This window comes from Coenobita brevimanus, chromosome 103 (assembly GCF_032717465.1).
Source record: "Coenobita brevimanus isolate Jiangsu-jjx chromosome 103, ASM3271746v2, whole genome shotgun sequence".
Lineage (NCBI taxonomy): Eukaryota > Metazoa > Arthropoda > Malacostraca > Decapoda > Coenobitidae > Coenobita > Coenobita brevimanus.
Window position 1 is genome coordinate 37,937,968 of NC_137056.1, and position 26,821 is coordinate 37,964,788.

General features: G+C 41.3%; 1 protein-coding gene across 2 annotated transcripts in view; it reads right to left on the reverse strand.

Moving 5' to 3' along the window:
• The window catches only part of LOC145415710 (calcium-dependent secretion activator-like), a 495,031-nt gene that overhangs the window by 171,985 nt on the left and 296,225 nt on the right, over positions 1–26,821 (reverse strand). Inside the window, exons 7-8 of one of the 2 annotated variants that reach the window (XM_080284934.1) lie at positions 1,774–1,962; positions 1,478–1,636 (exon numbers count right to left, since the gene is read on the reverse strand). In XM_080284934.1, coding sequence (XP_080141060.1) covers positions 1,478–1,636; positions 1,774–1,962 — 348 coding nt within the window. Of the gene's footprint in view, positions 1–1,477; positions 1,637–1,770; positions 1,963–26,821 lie in introns of both variants that reach the window. The other variant, XM_080284935.1, reaches the window with a different exon arrangement.

Genomic DNA, 26,821 nt, shown 5'->3' on the forward strand with positions numbered 1-26,821 from the left:
TAATGACGATGATGGGGGGCATTATACTTTGTCCTAGCTCAGAGATTGGTGCTTCATCACTAACCCGTTCATAGTGGTTTTACAAACAAACCTATAAACTAGTCACAATACCCAAAGAATCTTTAATGTTTCATTACTTAACACAATGAATTTGGTGAAGTTTAACCTCTTCATAAGAGAGAAAAAAAATCCACAGTTGGAGCACTTGTAGCATGGAGCTGAAGTGGTTGCCATCTTCTCTGTTTACAAACAGGGGAGTGCACCGCCAGGGGAATTTGCCCGCGCGTTTCAAACCTTGCCGTGCCCCCACCATAGGTAATTTATGCACGTGGTTCGTTTTTTGGGGGGGTCCGGCACCCCTGTCGTGTCATAGAAAACCGTGGCATAGAAGTTGCACCATAGGCGACTTGACTGTACTCCTATATCTCCCGAGGCCTGCAATATTTCAGCAGTCAACCCAGATACAACTGTAGCCTTCCCCAACTGCATCCTGTCTGTTACCCTGCTCAAAGCAGCAGCATCAGTTATGTCAACAATGAACCCCAACCATCCCTTGGATGTAAACCTTGTTTTGACATTTCTTAATCCTGATTTATGTCCCTCAAATATCATTCACGTTTCAAGTACTGTGTTTCAATGCTGAAACTATTATAATGGCAATGTATTCTTTACTTTCCAAATATATATTTATATTCCTTGCTACTGATGTCTGTGCCTTGGCCATTTTCTTTTCTTGTTGCAGTCATTTATTTCATTCATCCTCTTGCAATATGATGGTGGTTTTCTTTAGAATTCTTAATATGAAGAGATAATGTGCCTCTCTCCTCAGGTTGCCAAGACCAAGATGTTGCCTTCACTTTATGATAATACACTCTGCAAATACCAGTAATATGCAGAGTCGCTTGAGGCAAATATTTCAAAAATTCTTCAGCAATGGGGAAAAGTGAAAACTCTGGATGCCTCTCAATGCTGTCTGCTAACTTCACATGCCTGTATTATCACAATTATTCTACTGAATTCCAAATGTGTGATATCCATCTCATCTTCTAATAGTACATCTCCCAATAGCCATGCATAAAAAAGCAAATGCCACTTACCCATACATTCTATTCCCATTTTCAGCATCACAGTGAACAGAAAGATTGCACTCCCAACAAGCATCCACACTGATATGTTTATAGCCTCACACTGCATGAATTAGGCTAGAAGTGTTTGCTTCCTGGAGAGCAAGTTGTGATAGTCTGTTTGAATAAAAGCTCAACATTAATTTGTATGACATCACATCTCTGCCTTGATCATGACTCCTGCAATATACAAGCATAATTCATGCATCCAACAGCTTCCACATGAACAAAGTTCAGTATTTTCATTCATTCATTTCTCTGTTCACAGACTTCACACTGCATTTAAAATCTTCCTCCATGCACTGATCCAGAAGCATGTCTGCCTCATACGAAAAGATAAGTTGGGGACATACCGTAAAGGAAAGAATGGAGCCAATGAAACTGCCCTCATCATATCGACCAAGCTTAGAGATGACTGACTCGAGCACGGAAAGCAACTTGCCAACCATCCCCTGTGTCATTGAGCTGCTTGTTCTCTCTATTAAGTCATCAATCTTAGTGTGGTACTGGTGCTGATGGAAAAAGAGGTAGGCAGGGTTATAAGAAAGGCACAGTAGTGAGGTATTAGGATGTTAAATGAAATTCTAAACTAATATTACAGTTAAACAGTATGCAAATGTATAATTCTGTAAAAATGTCAGCTCACCACATCCACTCCATCAACAGCACAAAGTTTGAAAGACTGGTTCTTGGCATCAAGAATAACATTGACCATGGCACACATCTCTGAGGGCAACACATAGTCTGTTGATACGAAGCCAGTGCCCTTCTTCAGCCAATGTTGGAAGGCTTGATCAGTGCGTGTGATGCATGACTCAATCATGTCACATGCCATCAACTGCAAGAGCCAAAACCTGTGTGTCAGCTTTCTTTAAAAAATACATCATTAATACCTAACACCTCATTTAAATTACTCCTCACATCATGCTCATTTTGCATTTTGTAAGCAGGATTTTCCTTTTTAAGTTGAAACTATCCTACAGCAGACCCTTACTATATCACACTAATTGGGAGGGAAGCCTGCTTTGATAAAGCTGAAAGTTTGATATATCTGAGCGTCCCTTCCCCCCAGGTAGGAATTCAAGCACATGACTGAAAATATATGACTGCAATATCATATTCTAGTACTAAATATGAAAATTATACGTATATTACACTAACTTGGTCCATAATTTAACCTTTATGCAGTTTATTTCACATCCTTGTCCCAGCACTTCTTCATGACCAGTACAGTATTATTATCACTTGCCTTTACAAGGCAGAGCAATAATGTTTTTGCCTGTCTCTGTGTGTGTATTTACCTATTTGTGTTTACCTATTTGTAGTATACAGGAATTGAGCAATGCTCGTGTTGTCCTGTCTCCATATCCACATTTATCAAGTCTACCTTTACACACATGAATGTTTTTCTCATGCACCACCTCTTTGTCTAAGTCGTTCCAAATATTTAAGTATTTACCTAATATACCTAATTGTGATATAGTGTACACGGAATGTACTATGCTCGTGGGTTTCTGTCGCTGTTTCTCAGTAAGTCAAATTTAGCTTTAAACTCGTTTAAGTTTTTAGACTGGATGATCTCTTTGTCCAGGCTATTCCATAAGTCTATACTTCTATAAGGAAAGCTGTATTTCTTGATATCCTTCAAGCAGCTTGACTTTTTCAATTTCATTCCGTGTCCTCTTGTTGCTCTCTTATCCCATACAAACAGATCTTCTTTATCAATATTATCTACTCCCACCATGGTCCTGAACACTGCAATCATGTCTCCCCTCTTTCTCCTTTCCTCTAAGGAAGGCAAATCCAGTTTTTCCAGCCTCTCTCTGTATGACAGGTCTGTCAGACTGGGGACCATCTTGGTTGCTGTTCTTTGTATTCTCTCAATCTTGTTTATATCTTTCTTTTTGTGTGGGGACCACACTACCGCTGTGTGTGTGTGTGTGAGTTTATTTTTTTATTTTTTTTAATGCTAGGAAGAAGGAACCAAAGGCCACAAGCCTGGAATAACTGTTCCCTCCAAGAGAAAGACATACAAAAGAAAGCCAAATTCAAGACCCGATCATTTCGAGATGCCTGGATACACTGCGTTTGAAGGACTGGAGATCATAGCTAGCAGGAAATGCGGACAGAGGGAGACAGTTTCAGTGTGTGTATGTTCCCATTATATTTCATGAATGGCTTGAGCTATCAGCATGAAATCTTCAAGGCATCAAGGTATGGCCAAAATCTTGGACAAGTTTGAAAATGGGCACTAGGGGTCAGGGTCAAGGTCACCAAAATGGCTGCCAAAGTCAACTTTTTTTTATCACCTGCCTTTAGCACTTTTATATCTCATGAACAGCTTGAGCTATCAACATGAAACCTTCAGGGTATCAAGATATGGCCAAAATCTTGGACTTGGTCAACAGCATATTCTGGCAGGTGATTAGCATATCGATTCCCAAATGCTTATCTTTTATTATATTCTGCTATTACAAATCAGCAATCATGATGGGGAGAGGGCATTTTCAGGTCAGGTTGGAGAAAAATGGTTGGAAACACACGTATTTTACGCTGTACCTGCATAGATGACTGTACACTGCTTACAATGCCACTCATCTTGTAGGCTGTACATTTGGCGAGGTTGAGAGATGTGAGATGGAAATGCAATAGTCTGAACACAATGAATGACTGGCAAGATTGAGGCCAATTACGTGTCATACAGTGTGACTACAGACTCTGCTCCTGCCTAATCCTACCATAAATAGCCCTAAAATAGCCTAACTCATTACCTACTCTCACCAGCAAATCTCCAACCTAGTCCAACTGGGTGTAGGAGAAACTGCCGCCAACCTCGGCAACTGTGTTGTGAGTCACCCCATGCATGAGGAGCAGTTTGGAAAGGTTGTGTGATGCACCCCATATATCGACCATTGTTCAGTACAGCCAAAAAACAGTTTGATTGGCTCAGAGGTGTTTGGAAGGGTCAAGTGATGAGTCCCATTTATTAATCCTTGTTTGGTATAGCTGATGAACGTTCGGTGGACTCTGAGGCATTCAATAAGTTGGAAATTCATTACAATGAGGTTTGACGAGTGAGGGTCATCTGTAGATGAGAAAACATCTAAAATCATTATTCATTACAACTTGACATGATTAGGGTTGTTGTTGTTACTGCTGTTGCTTAACCTTGGTCTACCTGGCCTAAGCAGAGCCATCATTCACAGGTAAACTGCTGGCCCTCTGAAGTCATCCCATAGGATCCTTACACCACTGATATTGTGTACTGTGTCTGTGTCTTAGGGTAGATGATGGCTTGTGAAGTAGGTAGCAACCATTATCCACTCATTTGATGTCGCGTTGCCTACTTCATCCTTCACCGCTATCATTCTTTTTCTGTGTCTACCTTCCTCTCTTCATATTTCTCCCATCTTTCCTGTCACTTTTCATTACTCTTCTTTCCATTTCAGGCGGCTTTACATTGAGTGAAAAGCCAAATGGTTTCCTGTAAACCAGGAAACCACTTACAAGCCAAATGGTTTCCTGTAAACCAGGAAACCACTTACAATGCTGGGTGGTAACCATATAACTAACCCATGCGTGGTCTCTACATGTCAACACGGGTTAGCATAAGGTTAGTGCCCCTCCCCATAAAACAACTAATTCAAAGACAAATGGCCATCTCTTACGGGATTATGGTGTCTGGCTATAGACAGACAGATAGATTGATAGTCTAGTGTGGCATGTGCTGTGCAGTGCTCTGTAATGTGTTATGCTGTGTAGGCCTTTTCTACAAACAGGGCAAGTGTCGTCAGTGATTCCACACAATCCACATGTAAACTACTAAATAAGGAGGGCTGGGTGATGCCCTAATGTAAACCTGGCTATATATACTTGATCTGCTCTATGTAAGAATACCTCTGATCGGTCTATGTCGGGGGGAAGGAGGGTTGTAATACAGCATTCTGACTGAGGTGTTGTACTGACCTATGTGTCAAATGAGTATAGTAGACTCTCAATTTGTGGGGCTAATATATATGGAAATTTTACCATGCAAATCAAAACTTGAAAACTGCACCACCGTAACCTATGTTAGATGGGTAATTGATATGGTGAAATCCCAAAAGTTTCCCAAAGTCCCCCACTTCTGATCATACCTAACATTACTTGTAGTATATATACAACCTATAGGAACATCACTGGGCATAAACTATCTATCCATCTATTGCCAGATGCCTTAAGCCCATATGGGATGGCCACAAACAAATTGCCTCCATGTCGCCTTTCCCCACCATTTCACTGCCCTGCTCCCAGCTCACACACCCCCTCTCTCATATACCTCTCCACTCCATCCCTCCATCTCATCCTTGGCCTTTCCTTCCCTCTCCCCCCCTCCACCTCACTCACATACACTCTCCTCATCAGTCTCTCGCTCTCCATCCTCTCCACATGGCCAAACCACCTCAGTGTGTTTCTCCTAATGCTTCCTATCACATCCACATCCACACTACAATGCTCCTTCACTTCCTTATTTGTCAGTCTGTCTCTCCATGTGAATCCACGTGCTCCTCTCAAATAACAGGGCATAAACAAAGGATTAATTAGAGAGTACAAAGTGGTAAATAAGTGGTGATCACTTACCATGACAGGGGGCTGAGCAATGTCTGGGTGTCTGGGAAGGGGGTATACTTAGATGATGACTTATCTACCTGGAGGTAGGTGAGAAACTGTTTCGATAGCATAAAGTAACAAAAAACTTAGATGAAAGAAGAAAAAGTAATAACGGTGACAATAAGGTGAGAAAGACATGAGGTGTGTGTGTATTTCCCTAGTTGTGATATAAAGGAAATGTGCTACGCTTGCAGGGTCCCGTCTCTGTTTCTCAGTAAGTCAAAGTTTGCTTTGAACTTGTTTAAGTTTTTAGACCAGACGATCTCTTTGTCCAGGCTATTCCACAGGTCTATGCATCTATAAGGAAAACTATATTTCTTGATATCCTTCAAGCAGCTTGGCTTCTTCAGTTTCATTCCGTGTTCTCTTGTTACTCTCTTATCCCATACAAACAGATCTTCTCTGTCAATTTTATCTACTCCCATCATGGCCCTGAACACTGCAATCATGTCACCCCTCTCTCTCCTTTCCTCTAAGGAAGGCAAATTCAGCTTTTCCAGCCTCTTTCTGTACGACAGATCTGCCAGGCTAGGGACCATCTTGGTTGCTGTTCTTTGTATTCTCTCAATTTTGTTTATATCTTTCACTTTGTGTGGGGACCACACTATCTATTGTCAGATGCCCTAATCCCATACGGGGTGGCCATAAACAAATCGCCTCCATGTCACCCTGTCCCCTGCCCTTTCACTGCCATGATTCCAATTCACACACCCCTCTCTCATATACCTCTCCACTCCATCCCTCCATCTTATCCTTGGCCTTCCCCTCCCTCTCTCGCCCTCCACCTCACTCACATACACTCTCCTCATCAGTCTTTCACTCTCCATCCTCTCCACATAGCCAAACCACCTCAATGTGTTTCTCCTGACGTTTCCTATCACATCCAGATCCACATCACAATGCTCCTACACATCCTCATTTGTCTGTCTGTCTCGCCATGTGACTCCACAGGCCTCTCTCAAATAACTCATTTCCACTGCTCTCACTCTTGACTTGTGTCCTTCCAACAATGTCCAAGCTTCACATCCATACATTAGAGTTGGTATCACAATACTGTCATGTAATAACTTTTCACTTCCATGCTCACTTCCCTGTTTCTTATCACTGCCCTCAAGGAACCAGCAACCTTTCTTCCTTGTTGTACCACACTACTGCTGCATATTCTAACCTGGGGCAGATCATGGTCACTATCAATTTTTTTATCATCTCATCCATGTAATGAAATGCTACTCTTATGTTAGTCAAGAGTTTATACGTCTCTCTAACTGTCTTGTTAATGTGTTTTTCAGGTGACAAACTATCCTGGACCAGTACTCCCAAATCTTTCTCTTTTCTCGCTTTTGTGATTGGTTCATTACCCATCAAATAATTCAGTGGTGGCCTCTTGGTACTTTTACCCAATGCCAATATTATACATTTTTTTGAGTTGAATTTCATTTCCCACATCCAGTTCCAATCATGTATCCTATCCAGATCCTCCTGCAGCATTTTACAGTCTTCCTCAACTTCTACTTTCCTCAAGATCTTTGCATCATCAGCAAACAGACTTGTGTAACTGTTCATTCCATCTACCATATCATGTACATAAATCATGAACATTACTGGCGCTAACACCAAGACCTGTGGGACTCCACTTGTTACTTCCCAGCATCCAGATATCCTGTCCTTTATTACTGTCCTCATTTGTCTGTCTCTCAAAAAGTCTCTCATCTACTCCAGGAGGTTGCGCTTCAGTTCTCCTATATGCTCCACTTTCCACATTAGTCACTTATGGGGTACCTTGTCAAGGGCTTTCTCCAAATCTAAACACACACAATCCACCACACCGTCTCTTTCCTGCAGCATGTCAATTGCTCTTGAGTAAAAGCTCAACAAGTTGGAAACACACGACTTTCCACTTCTGAATCCAAACTGACTTTCAGCTAAAATGTTCATCTCTTCCAGATATTTTATCCATCTATCTTTCAGGATTCTCTTGCACAATTTTGTGTGTGTATGTGTGTGTGTGTGTGTGTGTGTGTATTTATCTAGCTGCATTTACCTAGTTGTATTATACAGGAAATGAGCTATGCTCGCGGGGTCCCGTCTGTTTCTCGATACGTCAAATTTTGCTTTGAACCCATTTATGTTTTTAGACTGGATGCTCCCTTTGTCCAGGCTATTCCACAGGTCTATGCATCTATATGGAAAACTACATTTCTTGATATCTTTCAAGTGACCTGGCTTTTTCAGTTTCATTCCGTGTCCTCTTGTTACTCTTCTATCCCACACAAACAGATGTCTCTGTCAATTTTTTCTACTCCCATCATGTCCCTGAACACTGCAATCACATCACTCCTCTCTCTCTCTCTCTCCATTCTTCTAAGGAATGCAGGCATAGTTTTTCCAACCTTTCCCTGTACGACAGATCTGCCAGGCTAGGGACCATCTTGGCTGCTGTTCTTGTATTCCTTCGATCTTGTTTATATCATTCTTTTTATGTAGGGACCACGCTACTGCCGCATATTCCAACCTGGGGCAGATCATGGTCACTATCAATTTTTTCATCATCCCCTCATCCATGTAATGAAATGTTATTCTTATGTTAGTCAAAAGATATACATCTATGTACCTACAGTATATTGTTAACCCGTACAATCCTGCTGTCGGCATGGTGCCGACAGTACAAAAGTCTCGATTAATCCCAGTGACGTGATGGTGCCGACAGCATAATTCGAGTGCTGTAGCACATCTCAAACTGCTTTAATCTGGCTAATTTTTTGCCACGGAGTAGCTAAATGTATTGGCAACACTGTGTCCAAGCAGTTGAAGTACTGAGTTTGGTTTTGCATGGGTGGGTAACATCAGTGTGCCGCTGTCTGTCATAGCATCAGAATGTCGCAAAAATCACGCCATTTTTCCACCTCACTGGGCTGGAGGAGGCTGTTGAAATTGTCACATGGACCCTTCTGTCCCTTCATTTAGTGATTCTTCAGAAGAGAAAGACCTGGATGCCTATTCTGGGGAGAAATATGAGCCAGTGGAGGACACTGAGAAAGGGGAATCCCCCATTCTCCTCTCCCCGTTCTCTCTCATCCCGCCCAGCTGGGTGGGAAAACGTTGCTCATGGCTTGGGAAACTGGGCTAAAAACACGACGGCCGGCCATCCTGCTTTTATTTCTCCTACAAAGAGTACTTTTTTTGGCTTTTCCTTGACTTATATGTCCTTTTGGACTGTTTTATGCAATAAAATTATTTTCCTTTTTTTGGTCTGGGATTAGGTGGGTATAAAATTGAAATAATGCTTGGGATGGTACGGGTTAATATGTTTTTCAGGTGACAAATTATCCCGGAAAAGCACTCCCAAGTCCTCCTCATCTCTTGCTTTTGTGATTAGTTTATTACCCACCAAATAATTTAGTGATTGTCTCTTGGTACTTTTACCCAGTTCCAATATTTTACATTTTTTTGTGTTGAATTTCATATCCCACATCTGGTTCCACTCATGAATCCTATCCAGGTCCTCCTGCAGCATTTTACAGTCTTCTTCAACTTCTACTTTCCTCATGATCTTCGCATCTTCAGCAAACAGACTTGCATAACTGTTTATTCCATCTATTACTGTACTGCATATTGTTTATGTAAATCAGAAACATTACGGGCACTAACACTGAGCCCTGCGGGACTCCACTTGTTACTTCCCTCCATCCAGATATCCTGTCTTTTACTACTGTCCTCATTTGTTTGTCTCTCAAGAAGTCTCTCAACCACTCTAAGAGGTTCCTCTTCAGTCCCATGTGTTCCAATTTCCACATTAGTTGCATATGGGGTTCCTTGCCAAGGTCTTTCTCCAGATCTAAATACACACAATCCACCCAACCTCTCTCCTGTAGCATGTCTAACACCTTTGAGTAGAAGCTCAGCAAGTTGGAAACACACTACCTTCCACTTCTGAATCCAAATGACATTCTGCCAAAATGTCCATCTCCTCCAGATATTTTATCCAACTGTCTTTCAGGATTCTCTTGCAAAGTTTTGTGACCATACTGGTCAGGGACACTGGTTTATAATTTTGGGGTTCTTCCTTGTTCCCTCCCATATAAATTGGTACCACATTTCCCCTCTTCCATTCCCCAGGCACTTTCCCTTCTTCCAGAGAACACACAATTAAACTGTGATTCTTATCTGCCAGTTGTTCTCCGCATTCCTTTAGTATCCAGAGATCCTGTCTGGTCCTGGGGCCTTCCTGACATCTTGAGTTTCCAGTACTTCTTGCACTTCAACTTTTACATCTATTAACACTACATTTCTAGTCCTTCCCTCCTCCTCCACAAAGTCACTTTCTCTAGTGACGACTGATTGGAAGAATTTGCTCATTATTTCAGCCCCCATAACTGCATCTTTATAGACATTTTCTTCTACTTTCAGCTTATTGATTCCTTCCTTTTGTTTCAATTTGCCATTATATCGTGGACTGCGCAAATACCTATTTTTTTATCCTACCCCGTGGTGTGCAAAAAATGATAAAAAAAAATAATAATAATAATAGTTTTTGTTTATTATAAACTTAAACATCCAGGGCATCATCTGGTGAAAATAAAAATCTCTCTCTCTCCGTCTTTGCATAGTGTCATGCGTAAATTTGCAGAGGGGTGGAGTTGTGAAAAAAATTATTTTTGTTTGTTTGTTTGTGTGGTAGGTGGGGGCGCTCACCATCGACTCACTTGATTTAGTGCTGCTCTCTGGTGTCTGCCCTTTCCTCTCCTCCATCCTTCTTTCCATCCATCCTCTTCTGTCTTTCTTTCCTTCATTCTTTCCTCTTCCTTCTGCCTGTGGGTGACTCTACACTGAGTGACAAGCCAAATGGTTTCCTGTACACCAGGAAACCATTTACAGTACTATGGTGGGTGGTAACCATATAACCAATTTTTGGCTCCTGGAGGTTTAGTGGGTAATAAAGGTGCTCCAATCGGAATAAGCCAGTGAAGGTTTATATCCGAGGGATGGTTGGGGTTTACTGCTCACGTAATGCCACCCAGGGATGAGTGAGCCTGGTCACTCTCATCTTAAATGCCAGGACCAACTTTCCTAGCCCTGGGCTCCTACGCTCCTCATGGGGCAGCATAGGATTAGATGATGGATGGATGGATGGATGTTTATTAAAACTAGAAGATAAACATCCAGGGCATCACTGAGTAGAAAAAAAATCTCTCTCTCTCCGTCTTTGCACAGCACCATGTGTAAGTTCGTGTAGGGGTGGAGTTGTGAGCAGTGATGAACGGCCACTGGAAGGTTAGCACAACCTGAACTGTGGCTTGCAATATGGTGCTTCCCAGCCTGAGCTGTGGCTCGCAATGTAGAGCTTCCCAGCCTGTGCTGTGGCTCACAATGCAGAGCTTCCCAGCCTGAGCTGTGGCTCACAACGTGGCGCTTCCCAGCCTGAGCTGTGGCTCGCAATGCGGCACTTCCCAGCCCGAGCTGTGACTCGCAATCCACAGGTTAACAAACCTATAAAACAATCCATGTTCTTCCTTACATTTGTCAACTAAACCTTTTTCGAGGTTTCTTTCTTCCTCTCTACAGATTCTTGTATATTAATTTTTAGTTATTTTCTGTTCTTTCTTTCTCCTCTCATTACCTCTCTTTCTCCATTTGTTCCATGCCTTATCCCTTTCTTTTTTTGCTATCATACACCTTTGTTGAACCAGTCATTTCTCTAGTTCTCTTTCCCACTAACTTTTGGCACATACTTCTCCACAACCATATTATAAAAGTCTAGAAAGATATCCCACTTCTTCTGTATCTCTCTTGTTTCCCAGAATTCTTGCCAATTCGCTTCTTCGAAAAATTTTCTCGGTTCTGTAAAGTTTGCTTTCCCAAAGTTGTATCTTCCATGCCTGCATAGCTCATCTCTCGTCTCCCCACTTTCTTCTATCATTTAGAACTCTATCACTACATGATCACTTTTTCCTATAGGACACAGATATTTCAGAGATTAAATTGCATCAAGTTCTTTGGTTAGAATTAAATCTAGTCCTGCTGATGTGTCATCACCTCTAAATCTTGTCTCTTCTTTGACCTACTGGGTCATTACATTATCCATTGCAATACAGTATTTAATGTTTATTGCTTCAGCCATACCTTCTTCCAGTTCCATACTATCCACATTTAGGCTGTTTTTCACTGCTATCATCATTCTTCCTCCTGTTTTTTCTTTTCTATCTCTTCTATATATTTTGCATTTCCTATCTCCCATTTGGATTTCAATATTGCCTCTTAGCCTGGTCACTATGAAGCACATAAAGTCTGGCTCATTTACCCTCAAGAAATCGTCTATTTCTAGTCTTGCTGAGATTAGACCATCTACATTAGCATATGCCACTTTCAGTCATTTTGAATTGTTTTTTATTCCATCTTTCTCTCTCCCTCTATTCTTTGGTACCACTTCCTCAATTTTTGATCCATAACACTCCAATAGAACTCTGTCTTCTCTTCCTCCATTTTCTGGTTGTTTTTTTCCTTCGCTTCTTTAACAAGTTTGTTTATTTTAGCTCTCTCTTCCTCATTTGCATCTCTCCTTATCCAGATATTTTATAATTCTTCCTTATCTCCTAATTTCCAAGTCTTGTTGATTATTTCATCTGCCGTGACCTGAGACTGAAATTTTACTTTCAGTGGCCTTAGCCCTCCCTCAACATATTTTCCCAGCATAAGCATTCCTCTTGGGCTTCGTCATTTTCTTCCATAACTGTTGACGCTATTTCCCTAGCCCTTCTCAGTTCTTCCCTTTCTCTTTCTAACCTCACTGACGTCATTTTTTCTTTCAAACCTGAGATAATCACACATATTTTCTTGTCTGCAGCAAGTAATTCTTTACTTCCTAGTACCTTCACCACTTCCTTCTCCACCTTTTCCTGGTTTTCCTTTTTCTGTTGTTCTAAAATCTCCTTAAGACTTATTTTATCTTCCTATTGAATTTTCTTCCACCCTTTGTGGTGTTCTTGGATTTCCTCGATATGTTCCTCGTGCATCATAGTTTTAGATTCATGCTTGTCAAGTTTACATTTCATGTTGTCCTTTTCTTCCTCCAGCTACTTATTTTCTAATTTAAACAGTTTTATTTCACTTGCCGCTGATTCATTACCCGCTTTTAGGTCAGACACCTTGCTCTCCTTGTCAACACTGCGTGAGCAGACAATGACTTACTTATAAACCCCATTAGCTCCCTCTCCTGTTCTGTGGTTTGCTCTTATAATTCACTAATTATTGCCCATACCTGTTTAAATTCCTGGGCATTCTTTTCAGCCATTTTCTCAGCACTTGTTACTCTTGTTTGATTCAGTTTGATACTAACATTGCTTTGGTCTTCATTGGAGAATCCTGTGAACTCATTATCACTGGATATAAACAATGCACTGCTTCTCTCTGCCATGGCACAACTGTACAAAATTTAAAACCGTCACTGTGTTTTACCCTTATCTGACCTTCGCCTCCACCTTATTTTCACTCAAATGAGACAGGACCACCATGCATGCATTCAATTCGCATATTCACAATAAGCATGCTTCTTTTTCCCCATGACTTTGCGTTATTTTCCCATGCTCAGCATAGAGCTCGGCCACTAACATCGTGTGTGAGTGTGTGTGTGTGTGTGTGTGTGTATTTACCTATTTGTGAAAAGATTAGTATGAGAGAGTAAGAAGAGAGTGGATGAGGAATTTGGAAAGAATTTGAGTGTAAAGTGGAGGGACTGTAAGAAAATGTTCTGGAGAGTAGTGAAAAGAGTAAGACAGGGTGGAAGTGAAGTTAGCAGGGGAGTGAAAGATAAAAATGGTAGATTACTAGTGGAGAAGGGAGAAAAAGTGAGCAGATGGAGAGAACACTTTAAGGAATTGTTGAACGTAGAGGATGGAAGTAATGCGAGTATAAGTGGCTGGGGAATGGCTGGGAGAAGGAGGGAGGTGAGAAGACAAGAAGAAATCAGTAGGATAGAAGTTGTGGAAGCAATGAAGAAAGTTAAATCGGGGAAAGCCCCAGGAATTGATGGAGTGTGTGGTGAAATGCTGAAGCATGGGGGAGAGATAGTAGTAGAATGGATGTGGAAGATGTGCAGATTGGCCTGGGAGGAAGGTAGAGTCCCGGAGGATTGGAAGTCAGGTATAATTATCCCCTTGTACAAAGGAAAAGGGGAAAAAGAAGTGTGTGGAAATCATAGGGGCATTTGTCTTAGTATAACAGGAAAAGTGTATGGTAGGATACTTATAGACAGAGTTAGAGAAAGAACAGAGAAATTAGTTGGAGAAGAACAGGGAGGCTTTAGGAAGGGAAGAGGTTGTGTAGATCAGATATTCACTCTTAGATCTTTAGTGGAAAAGTTTCTAGAGAAGGGAAAGAAGTTGTATGCGGCTTTCATGGATTTGGAGAAAGCATATGACAGGGTGGATAGACAAGGATTGTGGAAAGTGTTAAGAATATATGGAGTAGATGGGAAGCTGTTGAATGCTGTGAAGAGTATGTACCATGGTGCGAAGGCTGCAGTGCGTGTGGATGGTGAACTAAGTGAATTTTTCTCTTTGAAAGTTGGTTTGAAACAGGGATGTGTCATGTCTCCATAGTTGTTCAATCTGTACATGGATGGGGTAATAAAAGAGGTACAAGGTAGGGTAGTGGATGTTGGAGTGGCCCTGGTGAGAGAGGATAGTGTTTGGAAACTCCCTGTACTGTTGTTTGCAGATGATACTGTGTTGTTGAGTGAAGAAGAAGGGGAGCTGCAAGGCTTCGTGGATGAGTTTGAGAGAGTGTGTAAGAAACGGAACCTAAAGGTGAATGTAGGGAAGAGTTAAGTGATGGTCTTTGAGAGAGGTGAAGTTAGTGAATGTACAGCGAGGTTGGATGGTGAGGAATTGGAAAATGTGAGTACGTTTAAGTATTTGGGTAGTGTGATGAGTAAGGACGGAGGTTTGGAGGGTGAAGTGCTTGAAAGGGTACAGCAGGGAAGAAAGGTTGCTGGTTCCTTGAAAGCAGTGATAAGAAACAGGGAAGTGAGCATGGAAGTGAAAAAGTTACTACATGACAGTATTGTGATACCAACTCTAACGTACGGAAGTGAAGCTTGGACATTGTTGGAAGGACACAAGTCAAGAGTGAGAGCAGTGGAAATGAGTTATTTAAGAGGAGCCTGTGGAGTCACGTGGAGAGACAGGCTGACGAATGAGGATATAAAGGAGCGTTGTGGTGTGGATGTGGATGTGATAGGAAGCGTTATGAGGAACACACTTAGGTGGTTTGGCCATGTGGAGAGGATGGAGGGTGAAAGACTGAAGAAGAGAGTGTATGTGAGTGAGGTGGAGGGGGGAAGAGGGAGGGGGAGGCCGAGAATGAGATGGAGGGATGGGGTGGAGAGGTATATGAGAGAGGGGGGTGTGAGTTGGGAGCATGGCAGTGAAATGGCGGGGGACAGGGCGACTTGGAGGCGATTTGTTTGTGGCCACCCCAAACGGGATTGAGGCGTCTGGCAATAGATAGATAGATTTTACCTACAGTGGAATCTGCGCCAACGCAAGATCGTGCTAGAAGAGTGAGAGAAGAGTTCTGGACAAATGTAGAAGTGTGCATGGAAAAGTTTGGAAGGAATGATAGAGTGTTTTTGATTGGTGATATGAATGGTAAAGTTGGGAATGTGAAGGTGGATGGAATAGTTGGTGAGTGGGGTGTGCCTGCTGAGATAGATGAGAATGGGAGTGCGTTAGTGGACATTTGTGCTGGGAGGGGGTTGGTGATAGCCAATACCCTCTTCAGGCATAAAATGATCCACAGGTATACATGGCGAGTGATGGGAAGGGTGGGTGCTGAATTGAGTGAAAGGAAGGCAATGATTGATTATGTGTGTGTGGATGAAAGGATGCGAAGATGTATATTGGATGCAAGAGTTTATAGAGGTTGGGGGAGTGGACTTTCTGACCACTACTTGGTGGTGGCCAGAGTTAAAGTTCAAGTAAGATGGAGGAATAGAAGAAGGGAAAGACGAGAGGAAGGAGTAGTTGCAAGGAGAGTGGAAAGGTTACAAGAGGATGAGAAAAAGGCAGAGTATAAGAGAGAAGTGGGGGAACGATTGGGCAAATATGAGTTGGAGCAGATGGGGGACGTGGAAGGTGTGTGTAGAATATTTACAGAAGAAATATGTGCAGCATGTGATGTGGTGTGTGGAAGGAAGAGAAGACGGAGGGGGGTGCAAGGAACAGCTGGTGGACTGAAGAGGTGAAACGGGCTGTGGCACAAAAGAAGAAAGCATACAATGAATGGATGAGAAATAGGGACGTGGAAGAAGTTGAGAGGCGGAAGAGAGAGTTATATGTAGAAAGGAAGAGAGAGGTGAAAAGATTAGTAAGAGAGAGTAAGAAGAGAGTGGATGAGGAATTTGGAAGGAATTTGAGTGTAAAGTGGAGGGACTGTAAGAAAATGTTCTGGAAAGAGGTGAAAAGAGTAAGACAGGGTGGAAATGAAGTTAGCAGGGGAGTGAAAGATAAAAATGGTAGATTACTAGTGGAGAAGGGAGAAAAAGTGAGCAGATGGAGAGAACACTTTAAGGAATTGTTGAACGTGGAGGATGGAAGTAATGCAAGTATAAGTGGCTGGGGAATGGCTGGGAGAAGGAGGGAGGTGAGAAGACAGGAAGAAATCAGTAGGATAGAAGTTGTGGAAGCAATGAAGAAAGTTAAATCAGGGAAAGCCCCAGGAATTGATGGAGTGTGTGGTGAAATGTTGAAGCATGGGGGAGAGATAGTAGTAGAATGGATGTGGAAGATGTGCAGATTGGCCTGGGAGGAAGGTAGAGTCCCGGAGGATTGGAAGTCAGGTATAATTATTCCCTTGTACAAAGGAAAAGGGGAAAAAGAAGTGTGTGGTAATCATAGGGGCATTTGTTTTCTTAGTATAATAGGAAAAGTGTATGGTATGATACTTATTGACAGAGTTAGAGAAAGAACAGAGAAATTAGTTGGAGAAGAACAGGGAGGCTTTAGGAAGGGAAGAGGTTGTGTAGATCAGATATTCATTCTCAGATCTTTAGTGGAAAAGTTTCTAGAGAAGGGAAAGAAGTTGTATGCGGCTTTCATGGATTTGGAGGAAGCATATGGCAGGGTGGATAGACTAGGATTGTGGAAAGTGTTAAGAATATATGGAATAGATGGGAAGTTGTTGAATGCTGTGAAGAGTATGTGCGATGGTGCGAAGGCTGCAGTGCGTGTGGATGGTGAACTAAGTGAATTTTTCTCTTTGAAAGTTGGGTTGAAACAGGGATGTGTCATGTCTCCATGGTTGTTCAATCTGTACATGGATGGGGTAATAAAAGAGGTACAAGGTAGGGTAGTGGATGTTGGAGTGGCCCTGGTGAGAGAGGATAGTGTTTGGAAACTCCCTGTACTGTTGTTTGCAGATGATACCGTGTTGTTGAGTGAAGACGAAGGAGAGCTGCAAGGCTTGGTGGATGAGTTTGAGAGAGTGTGTAGGAAACGGAATCTAAAGGTGAATGTAGGGAAGAGTAAAGTGATGGTCTTTGAGAGAGGTGAAGTCAGTGAATGTACAGCGAGGTTGGATGGTGAGGAATTGGAAAATGTGAGTACGTTTAAGTACTTGGGTAGTGTGATGAGTAAGGATGGAGGTTTGGAGGGTGAAGTGCTTGAAAGGGTACAGCAGGGAAGAAAGGTTGCTGGTTCTTTGAAAGCAGTGATAAGAAACAGGGAAGTGAGCATGGAAGTGAAAAAGTTACTAAATGACAGTATTGTGATACCAACTCTAACGTACGGAAGTGAAGCTTGGACGTTGTTGGAAGGACACAAGTCAAGAGTGAGAGCCGTGGAAATGAGTTATTTAAGAGGAGCCTGTGGAGTCACATGGAGAGACAGGCTGACGAATGAGGATATAAAGGAGCATTGTGGTGTTGATGTGGATGTGATAGGAAGCGTTATGAGGAACACACTGAGGTGGTTTGGCCATGTGGAGAGGATGGAGGGTGAAAGACTGACGAAGAGAGTGTATGTGAGTGAGTTGGAGGGGGAAAGAGGGAGGGGGAGGCCGAGGATGAGATGGAGAGATGGGGTGGAGAGGTATATGAGAGAGGGGGGTGTGAGTTGGGAGCAGGGGAGTGAAATGGCGGAGGACAGGGCGACTTGGAGGCGATTTGTTTGTGGCCACCCCAAACGGGATTGAGGCTTCTGGCAATAGACAGATAGATAGATAGAATCTCCTAAATTATGCATTTCTAAACAGTGAATTTATAATACGCAGCAACAACATGCAACAGTTTGCAAGATCAGTAATTTGCAGAAATTAAACGGTAACACACATAATTCGTGACAGCAACCTCGAAAGTGAAGGTTTGCTGATGTATTTTTCGAACATCTGTTATGCTATGTTTGCCCAAAAGGTGGTGTGTGTGTGTGTGTGTGTGTGTGTGTGTGTGTGTGTGTGTGTGTGTGTGTGTGTGTGTGTGTGTGTGTGTGTGTGTGTGTGTGTGTGTGTGTGTGTGTCTCTCTCTCTCTCTCTCTCTCTCTCTCTGGGGTAGGATGGAGTGGATTGTCGGCAGGGAATTCCTCAAGGGGGATTGGTGTGGGAAGGGACATTTCCACCAGGGACTTCATTACAGGATTTGGATTGTACATACCATTATTAAGGCATGTGTGTGTGTGTGTGTGTGTGTGTGTGTGTGTGTGTGTGTGTGTGTGTGTGTGTGTGTGTGTGTGTGTGTGTGCATGTATTTACCTGGTTGTGATATACAGGAAATGAGCTACGCTCATGAGGCCCTGTCTCTGTTTCTCAGTAAGTCAAATTTTGCTCTGAAATTATTTAAGTTTTTAGACTGGACGATCTCTCTGTCCAGGCTATTCCACAGGTCTGTGCATCTACAAGGAAAACTATATTTCTTGAAATCCTTCAAGTGCTTATCTTCTTCAGTTTCATTCTGTGTCCTCTTGTTACTCTTGTATCCCATACAAACAGATCATCTTTTAATTTTATCTACTCCCATCATGGCCCTGAACACTGCAATCATGTCGCCCCTCTCTCTCCTTTCCTCTATGGAAGGCAAATCCAGCTTTTCCGGCCTCTCTCTGTACAACAGATCTGCCAGGCTGGGGACCATCTTGGTTGCTGTTCTTTGTATTTTCTCAATCTTGTTTATATCTTTCTTTTGGTGTGGGGACCACACTATTGCTGCATATTCTAACCTGAGGCAGATCATGGCCACTATCAATTTTTTCATCATCTCCTCATCCATGTAATGAAATGCTACTCTTATGTTAGTCAAGAGTTTATACGTCTCTCTAACTGTCTTGTTAATGTGTTTTCAGGTGACAAACACTCCTGGACCTGCGCTCCCAAATCTTTCTCATCTCTTGGTTTTCTGATTGCTTCATTACCTGTCAAATAATTCAGTGATGGCCTCTTGGTACTTTTACCCAATGCCAATATTTTACATTTTTTTTCATTGAATTTCATTTCCTACATCTGGCTCCAACCATGTATCCTATCCAGTTCCTCCTGCAGCATTTTACAGTCTTCCTCAACTTCTACTTTCCTCAAGATCTTTGCATCATCAGCAACAGACTTGCATAACTGTTCATTCCTTCTACCATATAATTTACATAAATCGTGAACATTACTGGCGCTAACACCGAGCCCTATGGGACTTCACTTGTTACTTCCCTCCACCCAAACATCCTGTCCTTTATTACTCTCCTCATTTGTCTGTCTCTCAAGAAGTCTCTCATACACTCCTGGGTGTTTCCCTTCAGTCCTCCTATATGCTTCAATTTCTGCAATAGTCGCTTATGGGGAAACTTGTTGAAGGCCTTCTCCAAATCTAAATACACACAATCAACCCAACTGTCTCTCTCCTGTAGCACGTCAATCACTCTTGATTAAAAGCTCAACAAGTTAGAAACACATGACCTTCCACTCCTGAATCCAACCTGACTTTCAGCCAAAATGTTCATCTTCTCAGATTATTTATCTATCTATCTTTCAGGATTCTCTTGCACTATTTTACGACAACGCTGGTAAGGGACACTGGTCTATAATTCATGGGTTCTTCCTTGTTTCCTCCCTTATAAAGTGGTATCACATTTGCCCTCTTCCATTCCCAAGGCACTTTCCCCTATTCCAGAGAACACAAAACTGAACTGTGAATCTTATCCACCAGTTGTTTTCTGCATTCCTTCAATACCCAATTAGCGATTCCATCCGGTCCTGCAGTTTTCCTTACATCTTGAGTTTCCAGTAATTTATAAACTTCCTGCACTTCCACTTTTATATATTTTATCACTACATTTCTAGTCACTCCCTTCCCCTCCACAAATCCCTTTCATTAGTGAAAACCGATTGGAAACATTTGTTCATTACAGTATTTCAGCTTGCATTGCCGCATCTTTATAGACCTCTCCTGCTTTCAGTTTGGTGATTCCTTCCTTTTGTTTCAATTTGCCATTCACAAATCTATAAAACAATTTGTTCTTTCTTACATTTGTCAATTATACCTTTTTCAAAGTTTCTTTCATCCTCTCTAAGTATTCTTGTATATTCATCTTTAATTCTTCTATATTCTTCTTTTGTTCTGTTGTTATCTCTCTTTCCCCAGGTCTTCCATGACATGTCCCTCTCTTTTTTTGCTATCATACACATTCTATTAAACCACTCCTTCTTCCTGTTTTCTTTCCCACTTATTCTTGGCACATATTTTTCCACTCCAGAATTATGGAGTTCTAGAAAGATATCCCACTTCCTCTGTATTTCTCTTGTTTCTCTGAATTTTCTCCAATCCTCATTTTCAAAAAATGTTCTCAGTCCTGCAAAGTTTGCTTTCCAAAAGTTGCAACTTCCCTGCCTATAAAGCTCGTCTCTTGGCACCACATCTCTATTATCATCTGGAACTCAATGACCACATGATCACTTCTTCCTATAGGACACAGATATTTCAAAGATACAGTAAATCTAATTCTGCTGGTGTGTCATCATTTCGGAATCGTGTCTCTTCTATGATCCACTGTGTCATCACATTATTCATTGCTATATTTAACAATATATTGCCCCACAAATCTTCAATGCCTCCTGAGTCCCATTCCTCCCAAAGCACCTCTTTACAATTAAAATCACCCATTAGAATTATATTGTTGCTTTTCTCAATCACTTTCTGTAGATAACTAACCATGTCTGACAAACATCTCCTGGTATTCATTATTATTCCATGCTCTTGTCTTAAGGGGAACATATACTACTGCCATATCTCTCTTGCCATTCTCTCCAGTCTCTAATTTCATATTTATCACTTCAGCCCTACCCTCTCCTATTTCCACAGTATCTACATAAATGTTGTTCTTCACTGCTATCATCGCCACTCCTTCCGTTTTTTCTTTTCTGTCTCTTCTCCACAGTTTGTATTTACCATCTCCCATGTGGATATCAATATCCTCTCTTAGCTTGGTCTCTATAAAGCACATAACATCTGGTTCATGTACCCTCAAGAAATCACTGATTTCTAACCTTGCCGATATTAAACCATCAACATTAGCATATGCTACTTTCAAATTTTTGTTGTTGTTTTTTTATACCCTCTTCTCTCCTTCTCTTCGTCAGTACCACTTCCTCAATTTCTGATTCGTAACTCTCCAATAAAACACTGTCTTCTCTCCCTTCATTCTCTGTTTATTTTTTGCTTTTGCTTCCTTTACTAACTCCTTTATTTTAGCTCTTTCTATCTCACTTGCATCTCTCCTTATCCAAACATTTTTGAACCCCTCTGTCTGATAATTTCCACGTCCTATTGATGATTTCATTTTCCCTTACCTGGGCCTCGCCCCTCCTTCATACTTTCCTAACCTAAACACTTCTTCAATCTCTTCTTGAGCTTTGTTGTTACCCTTCATAACTACTGATATTATTTCTTTAACCTTACTCAGTTCTTCTCTTTCTCTTTCTGATCTTACTGTCATACGTTTTTCTTTTATTCGTGAAATTATTACATATTTTTTCTTATCTGCTACATCCCTAACCAAAGATCCTCTACTTCTCAGTACCCAAATCACTTCCTTCTCCACATTTACCTTGCTTTGCTGTTCCGTAATCTCTTTCAAATTTACATTTCCTTCCTCCTGAATTTTCCCTTGATGTGCTTAATGTGCTCATTTTGCATCCTTGATTCTGATTCATATTCATCTGGTTTACTTTTCATCCTGTCCCTTTCTTCTTCCAACCTCTTATTTTCTCTCTTGAGCTGTTTTATTTCATTTCAGGCAGATTCGTTACTCACTTTTGATTCTGTAACTTCTCTTTCTTGTTCAGCACTGCGTGTGCAAACTTTTTCCAGTTTATTCTGCAATACTTTGATCTCTTTCTCCTGCTCTATGGTCCACTCCTGCAACTCTCTAATTACTGCCCATACCTTTTTTAACTCCTGGACATTCCTTTCCACCGTTTTCTCTACTCCTGCTACTCTTGTTTGGTTCAGCTTAGCACTTCTTTTTCCTATATCTTTGTTGAAGAAGCCTGCAAATTCCCGTTCACCAGATGTAAACAATGAACGGTCCCTCTCTGCCATGATGCAACCATACGGAAACTTTGTATTTCCACTGTATCTTGTACTCTTTGTGACCAAAACCTGCTTCTTCTTCTTCTTCTTCTTCTTTTTTTTTTTTTTTTTTTTTTTTTATAACTAATGTCCAATGGGACCACCACTCACGCACTCATTCACGTAATCACAATAGGCTGGTCTCCTTTTTGCTGCTGATTCAGCAATTATTTTCCCATGATCCAGGAAGAGCTCTGTGTCTATCGGTGACCTGCGTGTATTTACCTAATTGTGATATACAGGAAATGAGCTATGCTCGTGGGGTCCTGTCTCTGTTTCTCAATAAGTCAGATTTAGCTTTAAACTCGTTTAAGTTTTTAGACTGGACGATCTCTTTGTCCAGGTTATTCCACAGGTCTATACATCTATAAGGAAAACTATATTTCTTGATATCCTTCAAGCAGCTTGGCTTCCTCAGTTTCATCCCGTGTCCTCTTGTTACTCTCTTATCCCATAAAAACAGATCTTCTTTGTCAATTTTATCTACTCCCATCATGGTCCTGAGCACTGCAATCATGTCGCCTCTCTTTCTCCTTTCTTCTAAGGAGGGCAAATCCAGCTTTTCCAGCCTCTCTCTGTATGACAGATCTGCCAGACTGGGGACCATCTTGGTCGCTGTTCTTCGTATTCTCTCAATCTTGTTTATATCTTTCTTTTTGTGTGGGGACCACACTACTGCTGCATATTCCAACCTGGGGTGAATCATGGCCACTACCAATTTTTTCATCATCTCATCCATATAATGAAAAGCTACTCTTATATTAGTCAGGAGTTTATACGTCTCTCTAACTGTCTTCTTAATGTGTTTTTCAGGTGACAAACTGTCCTGGACCAGCACACCCAAATCTTTCTCTTCTCTCGCTTTTGTGATTGGTTCATTACCCATCAAATAATTCAATTATGGCCTCTTGGTACTTTTACCCATTTCCAATATTTTACATTTCTTTGCATTGAATTTCATTTCCCACATCCGGCTCCATTCGTGTATCCTATCCAGATCCTCCTGCAGCATTTTGTAATCCTCCTCAACCTCTACCTTCCTCATGATCTTTGCATCATCAGCAAACAGACTTGCATAACTGTTCACTCCAGCTACCATATCATTTACATAAATCAGGAACATTACTGGCGCCAACACCGAGCCCTGTGGGACTCCACTCGTTACTTCCCTCCATCCAGACATCTTATCCTTTATTACTGTCCTCATTTGTCTGTCTCTCAAAAAGTCTCTCATCCATTCTAGGAGGTTCCCCTTCAATCCTCCTATATGCTCTAGTTTCCACATTAGTCTCTTATGGGGTACCTTGTCAAAGGCCTTCTCCAAATCTAAATACACACAATCCACCCAACCTTCTCTTTCCTGAAGCACATCAATTGCTCTTGAGTAAAAACTCAACAAGTTGGATACACATGACCTTCCACTCTAAATCCAAACTGACTATCAGCCAAAATATTCATCTCTTCCAGATATTTTATCCATCTATCTTTCAGAATTCTTTCACACAATTTTGTGACCATGCTGGTTAGGGACACTGGTCTATAATTCAGAGGTTCTTCCTTGTTTCCTCCCTTATAAATTGGTACCACATTTGCCATCTTCCATTCTTGAGGCACTTTCCCTCTTCCAGAGAACACACAATTAAACTGTGAATCTTATCTGCCAGTTGTTCTCTGCATTCCTTCAGTACCCAATTAGAGATTCCATCTGGTCCTGGGGCTTTCCTTACATACTGAGTTTCTAGTAGTTTATACACTTCCTGTACTTCCACTTTTATATCTTTTATCACTACATTTTTAGTCACTACCTCCACTTCCAAAAACTCCTTTTCATTAGTGGAAACTGACTGGAAACGTTTGTTCATTATTTCTGCTTGCATTGCCGCATCCTTATAGTCCTCTCCTTCTACTTTCAGTTTGGTGATTCCTTCCTTTTGTTTCAGTTTCCCATTAACAAATCAATAAAACAGTTTGGGTTCATCCTTACATTTGTCTATTATACCTTTTTCAAAATTCCTTTCTTCTTCTCTGTGTATTCTTGTGTATTCATTTCTAGTTCTTTTATATTCTTCCTTTGTTCTGTTGTGTGTGTATTTACCTATTTGTAGTATACAGGAATTGAGCAATGCTCGTGTTGTCCTGTCTCCATATCCACATTTATCAAGTCTACCTTTACATACATGAATGTTTTTCTCATGCACCACCTCTTTGTCTAAGTCGTTCCAAATATTTAAGTATTTACCTAATATACCTAATTGTGATATACACGGAATGTACTAAGCTCGTGGGTTTCCGTCGCTGTTTCTCAATAAGTCGAATTTAACTTTAAACTCGTTTAAGTTTTTAGACTGGACGATCTCTTTGTCCAGGCTATTCCATAAATCTATACTTCTGTAAGGAAAGCTATATTTCTTGATATCCTTCAAGCAGCTTGACTTTTTCAATTTCATTCCATGTCCTCTTGTTGCTCTCTTATCCCATACAAACAGATCTTCTTTGTCAATTTTATCTACTCCCACCATGGTCCTGAACACCGCAATCATGTCTCCCCTCTTTCTCCTTTCCTCTAACGAAGGCAAATCCAGTTTTTCCAGCCTCTCTCTGTATGACAGGTCTGTCAGACTGGGGACCATCTTGGTTGCTGTTCTTTGTATTCTCTCAATCTTGTTTATATCTTTCTTTTTGTGTGGGGACCACACTACCGCTGCATATTCTAACCTGGGGCGGATCATTGCCACTATCAATTTTTTCATCATTTCCTCATCCATATAATGAAATGCTACTCTTACGTTAGTCAAGAGTATATAAGTCTCTCCAACTATCTTGTTAATGTGCTTTGCTAGTGACAAACTATCTTGGACCAGCACTCCCAAATCTTTCTCTTCTCTCCTTTTTGTGATTAATTCATTACCCAAAAAATAATTCAGTGATGGTCTCCTGGTACTTTTACCCATTTCCAATATTTTACATTTCTTTACATTAAATTTCATTTCCCACATCCGGCTCCAATTGTGTATCCTATCCAAATCCTCCTGCAGTATTTTACAATCCTCCTCAACCTCTATCTTCCTCAAGATCTTTACATCATCAGCAAACAGACTTGCATAACTGTTCACTCCATCTACCATATCATTTACGTAAATCAGGAACATTACTGGCGCCAACACTGAGCCTTGAGGGACTCCACTTGTTACTTCCCTCCATCCAGACATCTTTTCCTTTATTACTGTCCTCATTTGTCTGTCTCTCAAAAAGTCTCTCATCCATTCCAGAAGTTTCCCTTTTAGTCCTCCTATATATTCTAGTTTCCACATTAGTCTCTTATGAGGTACCTTGTCAAAGGCCTTCTCTAAGTCTAAGTACACACAATCCACCCAACCATCTCTCTCCTGTACCACGTCAATCGCTCTTGAGTAAAAGCTCAACAAGTTAGAAACACATGACCTTCCACTTCTGAATCCAAACTGGCATTCAGCCAAAATATTTATCTCTTCCAGATATTTTATCCATCTGTTTTTCAGGATTCTCTCACACAATTTTGCGACCATGCTGGTTAGAGACACTGGTCTATAATTCAGGGGTTGTGTGTGTGTGTGTGTGTGTGTGTGTGTGTGTGTGTGTGTGTGTGTGTGTGTGTGTGTGTGTGTATTTACCTAATTGTGATATACAGGAAATGAGCTACGCTCACGGGGTTCTGTCTCTGTTTCTCGATAAGTCAAATTTTTCTTTAAACTCGTTTAGGTTTTTAGATTGGATGATCTCTTTGTCCAGGCTATTCCACAGGTCTATGCATCTATAAGGAAAACTATATTACTTGATATCTTTCAAGCAGCTTGGCTTCTTCAATTTCATTCAGTGTCCTCTTGTTACTCTCTTCTCCCATACAAACAGATCTTCTCTGTCTGTTCTATCTACTCCCATCATGGTGCTGAACACTGCAATCATGTCGCCCCTCTCTCTCCTTTCCTCTAAGGAAGGTAAATCCAGCTTTTCCAGCCTCTCTCTGTACGACAGATCTGCCAGGCTGGGGACCATCTTGGTTGCAGTTCTTTGTATTTTTTCAATGTTGTTTATATCTTTCTTTTTGTGGGGAACTACACTACTGCTGCATATTCTAACCTGGGGCAGATCATGGCCACTATCAATTTTTTCATCATCTTATTCATGCAATGAAATGCTACTCTTATGTTAGTCAAGAGTTTGTACGTCTATCTATCTTGTTAATATGTTTTTCTGGTGAGAAACTATCCTGGACCAGCACTCCCAAAGCTTTCTCTTCTCTTGCTTTTGTAATTGGTTCATTACCCATCAAATAATTCAATGTTGGCCTCTTGGTACTTTTACCTGTTTCCAATATTTTACATTTCTTTGCGTTAAATTTCATTTCACACAGCCGGCTCCAATCACTTATCCTATCCAGATCCTCCTGCAGCATTTTACAGTCCTCCTCAAC